The sequence below is a fragment of the Coffea arabica genome, chromosome 8e (genome assembly GCF_036785885.1).
Source record: "Coffea arabica cultivar ET-39 chromosome 8e, Coffea Arabica ET-39 HiFi, whole genome shotgun sequence".
NCBI classification, from domain to species: Eukaryota; Viridiplantae; Streptophyta; class Magnoliopsida; order Gentianales; family Rubiaceae; genus Coffea; species Coffea arabica.
Genome location: NC_092324.1, coordinates 51,537,433 through 51,552,813, shown reverse-complemented (window position 1 = coordinate 51,552,813; position 15,381 = coordinate 51,537,433). Strand labels below are relative to the sequence as shown.

At 36.5% G+C, this 15,381-nt stretch overlaps 3 protein-coding genes and 1 long non-coding RNA gene across 4 annotated transcripts; 1 reads left to right on the top strand and 3 right to left on the bottom strand.

Annotated features, from left to right (window-relative positions):
* Positions 1-3,613: 3,613 nt before the first annotated feature.
* LOC113703333 (late embryogenesis abundant protein At1g64065-like) lies at positions 3,614-4,279 on the bottom strand. The gene has a single exon (XM_072061182.1). It carries the CDS (start codon positions 4,277-4,279, stop codon positions 3,614-3,616), a length of 666 nt encoding a protein of 221 aa, XP_071917283.1.
* Positions 4,280-6,580: 2,301 nt separating this feature from the next.
* Positions 6,581-7,255, bottom strand: LOC113705018 (late embryogenesis abundant protein At1g64065-like). The gene has a single exon (XM_027226880.1). The coding sequence runs from the start codon at positions 7,253-7,255 to the stop codon at positions 6,581-6,583; it is 675 nt and encodes a 224-aa protein (XP_027082681.1).
* A 1,729-nt stretch (positions 7,256-8,984) lies between these two features.
* Positions 8,985-10,854, top strand: LOC140013002 (uncharacterized). Its single transcript, XR_011820061.1, has 2 exons — positions 8,985-9,086; positions 9,544-10,854. It is a non-coding gene; the product is annotated as an uncharacterized lncRNA (long non-coding RNA).
* A 3,012-nt stretch (positions 10,855-13,866) lies between these two features.
* Positions 13,867-14,487, bottom strand: LOC113705016 (late embryogenesis abundant protein At1g64065-like). Its single transcript, XM_027226878.2, has one exon. It carries the CDS (start codon positions 14,485-14,487, stop codon positions 13,867-13,869), a length of 621 nt encoding a protein of 206 aa, XP_027082679.2.
* Between the last annotated feature and the right edge of the window lie 894 nt (positions 14,488-15,381).

Below are 15,381 nucleotides of genomic sequence, written 5' to 3'. Positions count from 1 at the left end.
CATTTATTAAATAATTAAACTTTTTTCGAATTCAAACGAGTCCAACATCAACATGATCTTGATCGTAGGTTGTTCAATTCCTTAAAAGGCTCTACCATTTCCCATATTTACTAAGCATGGTCCGCGACAGGACTCCATTCCTATTGGAACTCGTGAAGATACTTGATGTTGATACTTCCCTATTCCTATCTTGATGAAATGTACGTGGGAGATTCAATTTGTCTCCTTGTGGCGGAATTTGGTTTGGGGCTACTAAAGCAGTGAGAAAGCTTTGTCCCTCGCTCCTTTGACCATTAGCTTTGATATTCGCTACTGTAGTCTGGCATTATTGTAGTAGCAATGTAGCTTTATCCATCCGTCTACTTGACCGTTTATATATTAATGCAATTGTTCAAGGACTGGAAAGGTGGCGACTCAGAGTAGATCATGAAGGAGAATCGGCTTGAAGTTGAAGGCCCTTGATTCAAAAGTGAGTTATTACCACTGTAGGACCTTGATTTCAATTCACTTTATCTAGGACTGTCAATGGAGTCAGATCAATCTGATCTCGGCTCTTTTGGCTTGAGAAAAAGTCGGATAAGTCCGACTTTTTACTCAGTCTGTCTAAATTTGAATCTAAAAATTAAGTTCGAATTAATATGAGCCAAGTTTGAACCTTATTAGACTCAAACCCGATATAGGTCCGGCCCTTTAATTACCTATATATATAATATTTATATTTTGATATTATGTATAATTATATATCCAAATATATTATTATTTAATACTAAATATATACAAATTATAAAACACAAAAATATATCTGAAAATTCTTCTACTAACTTTTCTTGAGACCAAAAATTAGTAATGCATAACTGAATATCTAACTTTTCTTATTGTTTGAGTAAATTTTTGTATTAGCATAATATTGGTTGATTTTTTTTTTGGTCTAGAAACACAAATCATCAAACATGTTTGGATTCAAATCACAAGGTGACAAAAAAGTCCAATATTTGAAAATGTATTGGTTTATGACCACATGTTTTATTACTATTTTTCATGTATTTTGAATGAATTAGATATAAATATTGTTGAAAATTTTTTGATTTATATACCTTTTAAAAACTATTACTTGTTCATATTTAGTTTTAATGTTGTAGTCTTGTAAATATTAAATTAATTTTACAACTTAATAGTTGTAGTAATTATATTAAGAAAATTAATGAGTAATAAGTGAGTTTGAACTAAATTCGAATAAGACTCGCAATTCAAATTTTATGTAAATTGAGTATGAGTTTCACATTTATTAACCTAAAAATCATATTTCAAAATCCAAAAATATTATAAATTAAATGAGTTGAATTCGATCCTATGAAAGTCGACTCATTGGATCCGATTGACAAGTCAAACTTTATCAAGAAAACAAATGATAAAAAAAATAAAAATAGAAGGGCAAGAGAAATTTTGCCTGGTCAAATCAATATGGATGTAGTACTAGGTTAAAATCTCTTCCAAAAGATGTGGTAGGTAAATTCAAGCGAGTTACTCCACCTACTTGACGAAACCCATATGACACGAAAAGCCGAAAGGAACCAAAGAAGAGCAGACACTAGACAGCAGAGCTCAGAGCACTGAATTGATGGGAGTGGTATTTTGCCTTGTTGGTGCGCGCGTGTTGGGGAGGGTTTCTGCGGGCCAAGGACCATGAGATATATACGTAATTAAGACTTGGATGGAAGGTCCAAACGCCTGGCTATCAACCCTTTCAAATTAAATCCCTTCAATGCCCAGAAATCATTCTCATGTACTACTAACATATTCACGGTCCCCCGGAAATGGGAGATCTCAAGGGTATTATATGTAGCTTAATCCGAGCTTAATCCGGGGTCCAGGTCGAGCATACAAATGCACTTCCCTAAAGTCTTAATGTCAAAATTTAGCATATTTTCCACTTTTAATTAATTCTATGAGTATTTGACTTTATTTTCTTTCTTTTTTTTTTCTGACAAAAAAAATTTATGCAAAGAATGTTCTAAACAGATTTGATGAATCATGGCTCAAACTTCTTGGGCTGTTGGTACCACCAAGACATTTAAATCTTGGTGAGGGTGGGACTCCGACAATTTTTTCGTCGACCACTTTTCCGTTAGACTAAATTAAAGTAGATTATACAAGTATCATCGTTGCGTTAAAAAAAAATTCAGGTCTGAAAAGTCAAAACTGTAGGAGCTGATCATAAAAGTACAAATCCGCCACCCAAAGACAAAAGTGTTCCATATGCCCTTCGGGAGGGAAAAACCTTGCAAGTTCATGCATGGAAGGGATGTATATATATAATCATGTCCAAGAAAAGTGTGAAGCTGTAGTTGATATAAGATCATAAAAGCAGCGAAAAGAAAACTTGAAGGATAATTATAGTTTTGAGCATAAACCTCGCTCAGATTCATGAAACTGTTCCTTGTAGTATATGGCCATAAATAGTGCAGTTTCTAATTTGGGAAACCTCGCGTGCCTTTTTTTAGGAGCCACCTTAAAACCCTTTTTTTTCATCTTCTCGATATGGTAAATTGGGAAACACGAAGAAGCTGAAAACTCAGTTAAACTTCATTTCTTTCAATAATTAAATCTTTTACATTTGGGTGCTTCTGGACTGAAGTACTATTTTGATTGAAGAGCCCAATAATACGTATATGCGTTATTCGCGTAGTGTTATTAAACCTACAGTCCATATATCAACACAATGGAACTATTTTACCACCCGAATTGGGCTAGTCTATGTCTGGACTCTAGACCAGTGACTAGTAAGTTGTTCCACGATCAATTTCGTGTCGTCCCAGGAGGATAATGGCTGCTTGTTGACTTGGTCTGGCACCCAACCCAATAGGCCTGAGAATTTTATTCAACCCACTATGAAATCGGGTAATTTAGATTAGTCGGCAGGTAAAATTTACTCACGCTATTTTAATTTGCAAGAGACTATGTAATTCATGTTGGACAAAAAATTAACGAAAAGACTTTTAATGTATTCGGCATAGGCAACCACCAGCCTTTGGACCGATAGCCACCATCAAAGTATTAAAACTTGATATATAGTACATTCTTGCCTCTCACCAATTGCCATATTAAAAAGTAATTTTGTTTAAAAAATTCAATCGGGTGCGTAGTGGATCCGTTTGATCTAGTGGTGGTTTAGTCCTCTCCGGATTACTCTTGGGCTTTCTTAGGTCTGTCCCTTCCCTTTAGTGTAGAATAAATTAGATTATACAACAGTTATCATTTAAAAAAAAAAAGAAAAAGAAAAAAAGTATTCTGCATCGGCCATAGCTAGTAGTCGTACAAATTCTCTAACCAGTCAAGAATATGATAGTATCAAAAAAATACTCAAGTAGCCATTATTGATATCATAAGCTATGTGTACATGCATATTTGCACGGATAAGATAAACATACAAATTCTTGACCAGAATGCTCTCAATTTTTGAATTTTACATGCCGGAATGCATATTCTTCATTCCATCGCTTGATGCAAGCATGGAATGATCTATCTATCTTTAGGATTCTACCAAATTAATTCTGAAACCATACACCCTCAAAAATATAAATATAAAATCCTAATTAATTAACCGGTACTCAATCTAGAAGGAAACATGTTTCTTGCAGTCCTGATCCCTCATGGACTGGCTGTGGATATCAACAGTCATAGTGCAATTCATTCTCACAACAACATGCTTCTTAATGATGTTTAAAATGTTGACTTTACCACTTATTCTTGTGTAGCTACCCATAGGCAAAGCCCCTGCTTGCAGATCACTCCACAGCCGGTGCACATCCAGCAGTTGATCTGCCAGAATATCCACCGTGATATTCATATGCATCGTCCGCCTCGCCCTGGCATGCCCCGGCGGAGTCTTGGCTTCCCCAACCATCTTGCCACCATAGAAAAGATAAGTCGTCGAATTATCTAACTTGAAGGAGGCCACGTTCGGATTTTTCATCGAGACATCTGCTACAAGTGTCACGTTTGTCCCCAGACGAAAATTTGCCTCCATAGCAACGTCCAATCCTTCGACCTTGACGGAGTTCATCTTCAAAACGGGTTTTTTAACGCGAAATACGGTGAAAGCAAGCACCAACATGGTCGCAGCTAGAATCAATATGAGGGCGGTAGAGATGCCACAGCATTTGATGCACCTCCTCCTGTTGTACTTTTTAGTCTCCATGGACTGAGCTTCAGCTCCTTCCTCTACGTGGATCCTGTGGGATGCCGGAGCCAAAGGCTTAGCCTGTTCTTTCTCGCCCATGGCAGATTTTCTGAAGTGGGTCGATCACAATTAGCTAGGTTGCTCGCTGAAAGTATGTACCAATTACCATAGCGGAATCTCTTATATAATTGAACAAATTTTCTGAGTAGAGCTTTTGCGAGGGTCTGGACCGTCTAACTCTTGGTAGACTCTTCAATTTCGTCCTAACCGCGGGCTCTGAGCATTGACTTTTGACTGCGGCAAACTTTTGGAAAATGGAAGAACTTTTGGACTCCGGCAATGCAGTTGGACGACACGTTTACGCGCACATGTAAGTCAAAGAAACATTCAATTTCTTGGGCGCATTATTCTATCTTTCTTTCTTGTAGAAGTCTTTAAGTCAATTGTAACATTCCTTTGTTTCATTTTGATAATTTTATTTTTTATTTTTTATTTATTTTAAATTATAATTCACATTTCAGTTCAAAAATATAGTTAATTTTTAACTTTTTTAAATATATTCTTATTTAATACACTCTCTCCATTTGATTTTGATAGGTTTAATTTTTTTCATACAACTTAAACTAACGTTAGCTAACTATTGGAAGAATAAATTTAGTTTACTATTTTCTGAGTAGAGCTTATGCGAGGGTCTGGACCGTCTAAACTCTTCGTAGACTCTTGAATTTGGTCCTAACTGCGTACTCGAGCATTGAATTTTGACTGCGGCAATGCAGTTGGACGACACATGTATGCTCTCGCGTTGAAGCATTCAATTTCTTTGGGTGTATTACTCCATCTTTTTTTTCTTCTAGAAGTCTTTGAAGTCAATTGTAATATTCCCTTTGTATAGAGACAAGCCACTGCAATTAGAACAAAACGATATATTGTTAGGGTTATTATCACTTTACCTCCTAACTTTATCTTTTAATCACTTAACCCCCATGAGTAATTCAATTTAATATGTTAAAGAAATTTTGGACAAAAAATATCCTTTTATTCTTTAAATTATAGTGATACAATGGCTTTAATCCTTAAAATTATTTTCTAGGCATTTTTGCCTCATTGTTAATCTAACTAGTATAGTCAAAAAATTTTAAATATATTTACCTTTTTTTATATATAATTAAAAATAAAAAAGTTGGAGTGATTTTTCTTCCTTTTTTTCACTTTAAAAGATCCAAAAACATAAAAATAAAAGGGTTTTCTCAAATTTCTTTTTTCACACTTATTAATATTAGGAAAAGAAAAAGAGATAGGAAAGAAAGATACAGAAAATTAGGTTTTGCAAAGAAAGAAAATAAAGAAGAGTCTAACATTATCGTATTACTTTAAAATTATCGGGATGAGGATTGGAATTGAATGGTAAACAAAAAAAATAAAATAATTTTAAAATAATAAAAATATTTAACTCTTTCTTATTTGTATTTAAAAAAAAAAAAGAATTGAGCTCTCTCTCTCCACCCCCCAATCTTTCTTTATTTTTAATATTAATAAGATTGCCAAGAAGAAAGAGATTAATACTTTAACTTTTTTTTCTTGATACTAAAAAGGAGAAGAGTCATTCTAAATTTTTTTATTATTTTTATTATACAAAGAGGAGAGTACTTTCTTCTAAATTTTTTTAAGTTGTTAAGTTGGTTTAATGATCGGATAAATTGCCTAAAAAATAATTCTATGGGGTAAATTGATAATGAGACCCATAATTAAAACGATAATAATTTTAAAAGCTAAACATGTCTTTTCACATTGATTGACAAATTCCGCTAATTTTGACTATTAGTCTTGGGGGTAAAGTGACTATAATGTAACGTTAAGGGGGAAATTGATAGTGCCATCGAACGTTAATGTGGTAAAGTGATTTTGGTAATATTGTCATTGATTGGAGTTAAATTAGACAAACTTGCAAAGCTAGGGTGTAAAGTGTCCATAATTAAAAGTTTAGGGTGCAAGGTATTCAAAATTAAAGTTTAGAGTGCAAATTAAAAAAGTGGTACAAGTTTAGAAATGCAAAATAGAATTAGTCCATTTTAAATTTATAGTCTCAAGACTTCCTTCTACAAGGAAAGCCCGAATTTGCAGCACTAAAATTCAAACAGATGCAAATTGACAAGCGCAGTGAGTTTGTTCCCAGAAGTTGTAAGTTCAATTTACCTGTTTATTCAACATTTAATCAATGTTTAACCATGATATCAACGACAATATACTAATACGCTTCATAAAAATGGACACTGACTGTAGGACGGTTTTTTTATTTTTTTTTATTTTAACGTAGACTCATCATTCGTATTTACATCTGTTGGGGAATTAATTCCAGTAAATAAATAATATAATCCTCTGCAGATATACCTTGCCAGTCTGCTACAGAGTAACTTTTCTCTTGCAGTCCTGATGTTTAATGGTATAACTAGTAACATTAACAATCATGCTGCAATTTGTCCTTACAACAACACCCCTTTTTATAAGGTTAAAAATTTTCACCCTGCCACTGATTCTGGTGTAGCTACTCATTGGCAGTATCCCTGCAAGATAATCAGCCTGCAGCCGGGAAACATTCAGGAATTTGGCAAGCAGAATATCCATAGTCACATTCAACCTGAGAGTCCGACCAGCCTTGGCAGTTGCTCCTGGTGTCTTAGCTCCTCCGATGATGTTCCCATCATAGTAAAGAATGGTTGATGCATTGTTGTATTTGAAGGAGGCTATATTTGGATTTTTCACTGAGACATCGGCTATGATGGACAAATTTGTGTTAGGCCTAATATCAGTCCAGTTGACACGATCCAACCCATCAATCTGGAGCGAGTTCACTCTTAGTTTTGGACATCTAGCACCAAAAACGGTGAAGATTAGCACACAGACAACCACCACTGGAATCAAAATCAGGGCGGTGACGCAGCCACAGCACATGACGTACTTCTGGTGGCGGCGATGACGCTTATATTCCACGGTGAGGCCATCATCATCTATGTTGTTCCAGTAAGGGGCTGCGGCTGGGGACAGAGGTTCAACTTCAACTTGCTGGTTCCTAGGCATTGATAAAATGTACAGCTAACTGGGAATTAGAGCAGTTCAGCTGTTACATGAAAGGGTGGTTTGAAGGGGTAGGGGTATATATCTAGTTTGCACAGATTTTGGACGTTCGAAGCTTAATTGACTCCTGATTGAGACCTTTATGCTATCGGCTAAAAACTTTGATGTTAAACAATCGTAATATTTTCAACATCATCTCCTTACTCATTTAAAATTCGGGGTAAAGTTGGACTTGTACGGTGGAACTCCTTCAAGAGCAGGAAGGAATTGCACAACAACGTATGAATCAACAAGTAACAGAATCTCGTACATGTTTTGGCATTCTACCATTGTGCAACAAGGAAGCGGAATTATACCAGGCAAAAAAGAAGTATACCAAACGAGGAAAGCAACTTTGTTGTATTAATGTTGACTAAGGAGAAGCACAAATTCTTTATATCACTCCATGAAGACGCATAAAAACGTCATGATAAGCTGCTGAAGCGGTTCCCCCCGCCCCCCGCCGCCTGCTACTCGTCCGATCCTCGTCCTTGGCCTATTTTCGTTAACTGATTTGCATAGGACGATACCAGTTGTCCTAATGTTAATGAAACTAAATCTATATCGGTTGGTCAATACTAACTAAATCAATTAATAAAGATCTTGACCACTCATCCATTGCTTATTAGTTGTTTTTAGCCAGAAGCCTAAATTTTTTTTAACACCTGAAGAAAGATTTTTCCCAGGAGAGTGCAGCTAAGATTAATAAGAATTGAATTGGATGATAAAATGAAAGAGATCGTAAATAGGAAATCTTCTTCTCAGAGTTGAAACGAAATGGGCTCTTTTCGTGCATGAGGGGGGTTTCCACGTTTGACCGGCTTCTCTCAAATGAAATGACAACATCCAGAGCTTGGGCTTACGAAGACAATCAGACAAGCAACTGTGGAAAAACAATAGAGTTCTGATTGCTCGACAAGATATCTTGGTTGCCCGAGCTCCCTAACTAATTGTACTGCAGAAGCCCATGGTCGAATGAGAGCCCAGACAACAAAATCTCCACACCCATGAATTGGCTTGGATAATATATATAGAAGTTGACATTTGACAAAAAAAAATAAAAATAAAAAATGAATTGGTTTGGATAATATGGGTCCCCGTCATTAAATCTAATCTGAGTACTGACGTTTCTTGAATTAACACATTGTCCCGTGACAGCTCCAGATTCTCTTTCATTATCTCTTTCTTCACCAAGCTTAAAATTTTTCCTCCCTACACTTAATTCATGCCCAAGTGGCTTCCAACGTCCATTTTCCCTCCCAAGTCCGAGTTTCCAATGTGCATTAATCTTTCATCATCAGGTCAACCAAGTCTAAACTTTTTGTCCTACGATATAGAACGATCCCTTTCTTCGCAAATATTCAGGGCATTTTCTTTTAAACTGGGACTTTGGTTCAGTAATTAGACATAAAAACTTGTAGCAGTGGCGGCTGGAAAGGGGAGCTCCAGATGATGCATCATGCCTGCGACTGGTTCCATCATCCATGTGGATGGATTGTCTGGCAGCCGTTGCAAATTTAAGCGTTTGTGGGCTCACCAATAGACAATGGTTAAATGTAGCCTATTCAGGCCCCCCCCCCACTTTTGGCAGGCTAAAAATCATAATATTGACCTGGAAAATGTGCAGATATTTCATACTATCTGGTTCCAACGGCACTCTGTGCAAAACTGAAATGCTCTTACGGGTGCTGTCGGCTGAACCATATCAGACTATCTCCTGCAACTAATCTGTGCCGTGCCCAGTATGCATTTGCCAAAATTAGATAGTGACATCCGGGCTCAGCCGCCAATCCAGGTACCATAATTTATACTTTGCCGTTGGCCTAGAAATTCCGTTTTATTCTGAGGATGTTCAAGTATGTGTCGTCATTTTACTTGTGTATAGACATATTCAGTTACAGTTCTGGCAAGAATGCTTATTACATCTCGCCAATACCTAGAAAGTTTTGCCTATGCAAACCAAATCTAAGTTTAGCGGACTCGAGTACTTCCATAATTTCTCGACGCAAGATTCTTGTAACAAAGAATTGTTACTTACCTTTCCCAAAATTTAGGAGCAGCTAGCTTTTAACAAGTCCCGATCGAGTTTTATGGTTTGTATATCCCAAAGACCATATTGACACTTTACGGCAAGTTTTTTTTTCTGAGCGATAAAGCTAGCAATCAGGCTTCAAACATGGTCATTTTTAGTTAAAGAATCTATCGAATTCGTGTCTTGATTTAGTCTAATTGTCCTTGAGTTGAATTTTCAGGACGCCTAGTGCCGTAATTGGATTTTGACCGACTTTCAAAGTAAAGAGAACAACTTGGAAGCTAAAGAGGGCAGAAAACAAAGAGAAACGACTTAGAAGAACAAGATAACCCCATTATCATGGGACCAGGTACATCAAGAATGCACTCAAAAAGAACAGGATAAACTTTTGTGTCATTATAGAGCAATTAATGTTGCATTACTCGTCAAATCCAAAACAGCTTTCACCACCATTATACTAAAAAATTGTACAGATTGAATCTCTATTTGGATATTCTACTCAGTCGTTATAGAGCATGTACAAGAAAAAAGGGAAAAAAGTTCATGAAAAAAAAAAAGAAAGAAAAAGGAGAACCGTCCCGTGAAGATTACATGCATATCAGATCCTGGACTGCTTGGCTCGTCAAGTTAAGACTCATGGTACAGTTCATGAATGAAGTTCTACGCCTAGTAAAATGCTTCAACACACGAATTTCACCCCTAAGATTAGCATAGCTGCTCAATTTCACCAACCCCGAGCCCATATCACTGCTAAAATTCTTGTTCTCAGCTAAGCCATTATTGGCTTTTACCTGTACACTAACATTCATTCTCTCGGAGTTTCTGCCCCTAACAAGCCCGCTTTTACAATACGTCATCCCGAGAGTGGTGTTCCCATACACCACGCTTGTGCTGCCGTCGTGGAACGTGAATCCACCGAAGTTCTGATTATAAATCTTCACTTGTGCAACCATAGTCATGTTCAGTGAAGCAAAATCTGGAGCAGTGTACTTGAGATTCTTTATCTCCACCAGCTCCAGCTTAAGCTTAGGGGCGTTGATTCGCAGAACTACTAATCCGAAGGCTAAAGAAGCTATGCTTAGTAGGACGAGAAACAGTAAGAGGTAGACGAAACATTTGCTGCTTCTTCCGTGCTTGTGATGAATGACTTTTGGTTTTGTGGTAGCCCCCCATTCCTCATCACTTCTTCGGTAAATTTGTGGTGGTGCTAGTGGAATTACATGGCTTTCCTCCGACATCTTGTGGAGATAGCTTGAAGATTTGAGAGAGGAGAGGAGTTTTGGAGGGATGCCGAAGGCTGAATGCGGCTAGCTAGATCAACAGCGGAATCTTTTGATGGAATTTGTGCTTCTGTCGGCTCTGCAGCCTGGGAAGCTGGATGGACATATTTATACATACATAGCAGGTCTAAAATCTTGTTATAGGAGTATAATATTAATATGCGAGGCAGCATTTTACAAGTTGAATTGGCCGAGTTGATTGATTTCTTCAAATAATGATTGAACAAAGTAATCAAACTCACGTTCGCTTTTACCGCAGACATCAGCAGAGTGTTTTTTAAAGAAAAGGTCCACCACCAGTACCGTTCCTGCATTCCCCCCCCCCCCCCCCCCCTCGGGGGTCATATTAGTTTCTCCTATTTTGTATCCAAAAAAAAATTGAAAAATCTTAGTCAATTTAGAATCATTAGTATTCTTACTCGGATTGGAATGTTACAAGATTAAGTGCAATCCAAGCCCTTAAAAGAAAAATAAAGATGATCTTCAACCCCTTAAAAGTTAGCAAGTCAAACTGAAAGTAATTATTTTAATTATTAGTGTTTTTTTTTCTCATTTTAACACCTTTAAGGGTCTGTTTGGTTGGAAGTAAAATGTTTTCCTTGGGAAAATATTTTTCGTGGAAGTAATTTTCCATGAAAATCATTTCCCTTTCATCATTTTCAGGTGTTTGGTTAGCTTATTGAAAATATTTTCTTACTTCATTTTTCTGGTGTTTGTTTAACTTTGGAAATATTTTCACTTTTATCTCTATCTTTACTTTCTACACATTATAACTACATACTTCTTCCCATGCAAAATAAGAAAATTTATCTCATTGTTTAACTTTAAAAAATCTTGGAGAAATGTATATATGAATAAAAAATATCTCCTTAAGCAATAAACAAATTGCTGGCCATTTAGTGTCAAATATCAATCACATGCAATGCTTATTGTGACATATATCTTGCACTCTCACTGCTGAAAGTTTCTCTAGAAAAGAATGTCCCTATTATATATAATTAATTACTAGCATAGGATGAGCAGGATGAGATTTTTTTTTTTATTTTGAATATACTAGGGGGAGGGTTGGGTTGGGTGGTACGGGGGAGGGAGTGTAAGGAAGAGGTCTTGGGTTCGAGTCCTCCTGTTTATACTAAAAAAAAAAAAGGAACATACTACAAGATGTTTTCAGTAAGTTTGGAACATATAATAGGCGTGATGCATGCATTTCGGAAAACAACTTCAGTAAGTTTGGAAGGGAAGTTGTTTTCCATAAGATGAGTGAAAATATTTTACATAGGAAAATGTTTTCAGTAACTTTTGTGCAACCAAACATGGGAAATTAGGAAAATATTTTCCTGGAAAACATTTTCACCCGAAACAAACGGACCCTAAAGGTGTTCTCAGTTGATCAATTCACATATTCAAAACTGCCTGCTTTCTCTGCAATATCTTTTAATAGGTTAAATCCTGAGTTAATTAATATTGATTGGTTTTTGTAATCTTCATAATGAGTTGCTTATAAGTTGGCTTCAGTTCGATTCAATACGTGAGTTGAAACCACAAAACGCATTTCAACTTCCATTCAGAAATGAAATGACAAGAAAAAAAAAATGTGCCGAGATTGCGAAGGCTGGTGAATCCATTTGCTATCGGACTTAAAAGTTTTAGAATTACCTCAGTACTTTGGGAAAAGTTTGAACTTTGAAGAATTTAATCGACTCCCAAACTCCAAAGAGCCAAAAGAAAAAGTTAAAACCTTCTTGAATCTGTTGGTGCCTCGTATCGCAACCTTCCCTTCCCCTGTGCTGTGCTGCTGCAAAACGGCACATAAATTATCATTTCGAATTCAACTGATTTTTTAAACTTCAAAAAACAGAGAGCTTCCTTTAACCGTTATTGCTGCATGCTTTTGCCTTTTGCATGCCCTTTTTGTCTCATCTCTTTTTCTCTTTTTCATGTCGGAATAATATTTTTTATTTCTTTTTTGTTCTCTATACAAATTGTGAGGTACAGTTTGGGCTTGGGGGCTAAAATTAAATCGGACTCACGAAGTAGACTTTTGTTAATTCTTATGAAAACTTGTCGTGCCACCTAGACCAGAGAGACTTAACAGACTACAGCCCAGAACAAACCCGGTTCACCATCCAACAATGCAGGCCCAATAGTTTAATTTGCCAAAGCCGATCAAAAAGAAGTACCATGAGAGTGTCGCCGGCCTGTTGATGTGTGGATTAGGTGTTTTTAGGGATATTTTTTTAAAATCTACATTGTAGCATTTGCATGTGAAATTTTTTTTATTGTAGATGTATTTTTTAAGATATTTGTAAATTTTGAAATTTTATTGAGGCATTCTTAAAAAACTATTGTAACACTCTAAAACATTCACAATTTTTTTTAAAAAAAAAAACCAAAAATATCATTGAATAGGATACACGGAGATTGCCAGTGGTGGGTTGCAAGTGGTGAGGGAAGGGGAAAGAGATTTTTTTTTTTTTTCCGGAAAGTTAGAGTGTTTTGGACAAATGCAAACATTTTTCTAAAACAATTAAAGTAATCAACTGTAAAAGTTTAAATAAACACCTAAAAAACACACCATCCAAGCGAACGTTGTAGTTGATAAACATTTATTTGGTGCCACAAAGGCACATAACAAGAAGTTGGTCTGGTGTTAATTTTGTCATGAATGAATAAATTGCTTCCTTGTTATAATTAAGGCTGAGTGGTAATTTTAAAGTTTTTATTGTGGATTCACCTTCTTTACCTAGTGCAGTATCCTGTGCTCTTATGATATCAAATAGTAGAAAAAGCATAATTTAATAATGCCTGATTTTATAGCGCCCCCCCCCCCCCCCCCAAATCCACACGTATCATTATAATGTCAAATTATACTCCAACCATTCACAAGTCACAATGACACAGCAGTAACTTTGAAACTTACTGCTCTAAACAGCAAAGGAAATGTCCTGATGATTACCAAACTGCTTTATATATATATATACATGTATACATGTATGAATCACCGCAGAGAATCTCATTCTCAATGGTGTCACAAAAGTTTTTGCAGCTGTTTCAATATCAAAAGTTCACAAGATGTGAAGGTGGAAGTAAATAATAGTAGTTCAAAACCAAGAAGAGTTCAAGCGACTGACAAAAACTAACCTAAAACGTGAATTTCATAGTAAAAACACAGAGTGAAAAAAACAAGGATGAGGAAGCATTTTCACAGGCAGCAGACGAGCTAAACAAGCTTTTTACAAAAAGAATGCTCTTGAGCAAAGCCCTCACTGGCATGTGAGGTCCTGGACAGAATTTGTTGACAAATTAACCGACATGGTACAATCCATTTCTGCAGATTTTTTCTTCTTCAACACCATCAGGAATTCGACTTTTCCAGTCAACTCAGCCTTAGCGTTCAGTTCCAGCAGTCCAGAATTAGAGCCAGCTCTGCGAGAGCTTGAAGGGCTAGTAACATCCACAATAACATAGTATGTCTTGGTGGATTTCAATCTGGCCCGCCCATCAGGGATCACAAATTCTCCCACCGATACGCCTCCTGAGGTCAAAGTAGCTATGCTGCTATCAAATTTGTAACGCCCAAAATTAGTATTCTTTATCCTGACTTGTGCCTTGAGCCTGATGTTCCCATTCTCGTTGGTGATGACATTGATGTCCTCCAATCTTACCTTAGGTGATTTTACGCGCATCACCACCAGGGCAAAAACAAGGATGATTATTGTCTGAAATACAGCAAACGCAGCGATATATACTAACCTTTTCATTCTTTTCTTCTTCCTGAGCTCCATGGATTCATAGGTACCTGATTCTTGAGCATCACTCCTGGGCACAATAGTAGATGGTGCCAGTGGGTACACCTGCTGCTGCTGCTGGTATTTTTCAGCCATGTTCCTCGAAGGATTTTTTTTTTTTTTTTTGTCGCTTCAAACTATCTCAATTTGTCTTTAATGGGATGGAAGAAACTTACGTAGGTACTATTGTAGTAGTATTTATGTATGGCACTTTTTTCCTATTTGTAGAGAGGAACGCCTTCCTGGAAAATGCAGCAGCTAGGAAAATTTGCAACATATCGCGTTGTGTGATCGAGACTTTTGCTTCAAATTTGACAATTAGAGCTCTCCAAGACATTTTCGTCTTCTACTTGTAGGAACTAAGATAAGATCATTAATTGCATTATTCAGCTTAAGCTTTGATTTGGTATTTTTTACCTTCGAGAAGCTATGACTTTCTTGTGCCCGTTTGGGTGGACGTGTACCACGAGATGACGTAAAAGTCTAAAACGTGCGATTTTACACACATTTCCAGCAGCTCTTTCAGACTCGTTACAGTATATGGGGTTCCTTGTGGGATTATTGTGGTGCTAATCGGACAAAGGAAAAAACTACTAAGACTAACTTAGTCCATCCAAAAGTCCTTCTTTGCCCGTAAGATCAGGGATTCAAACTCCACCTGCCGTAAGATCTAGTCAGGTCTATATACCTGCTAATCCTTTATATAGCCTATTTAGCATTCCCTTCCTGTAGAATAAAATAGATTAACTTATAGAAATATTATCGTTGCAGTAAAAAAAAAAAAAACTTTAATCCATCAAAAGCATCGGACTAGGACTCAATAGGTGTGAAACAATATAGAGAAAGTTGTTGATGTCTTTATGAGCAGTTTTATTTTAGATTTTTTTTTTTTACAAAAAAAAAATGATCACGTAGAATAAAAATTGTTAAGACTCTGCAAATGACAGTAGTTACTATTCTGCAGGAATTATGGAATCCCCAAATGGAGGT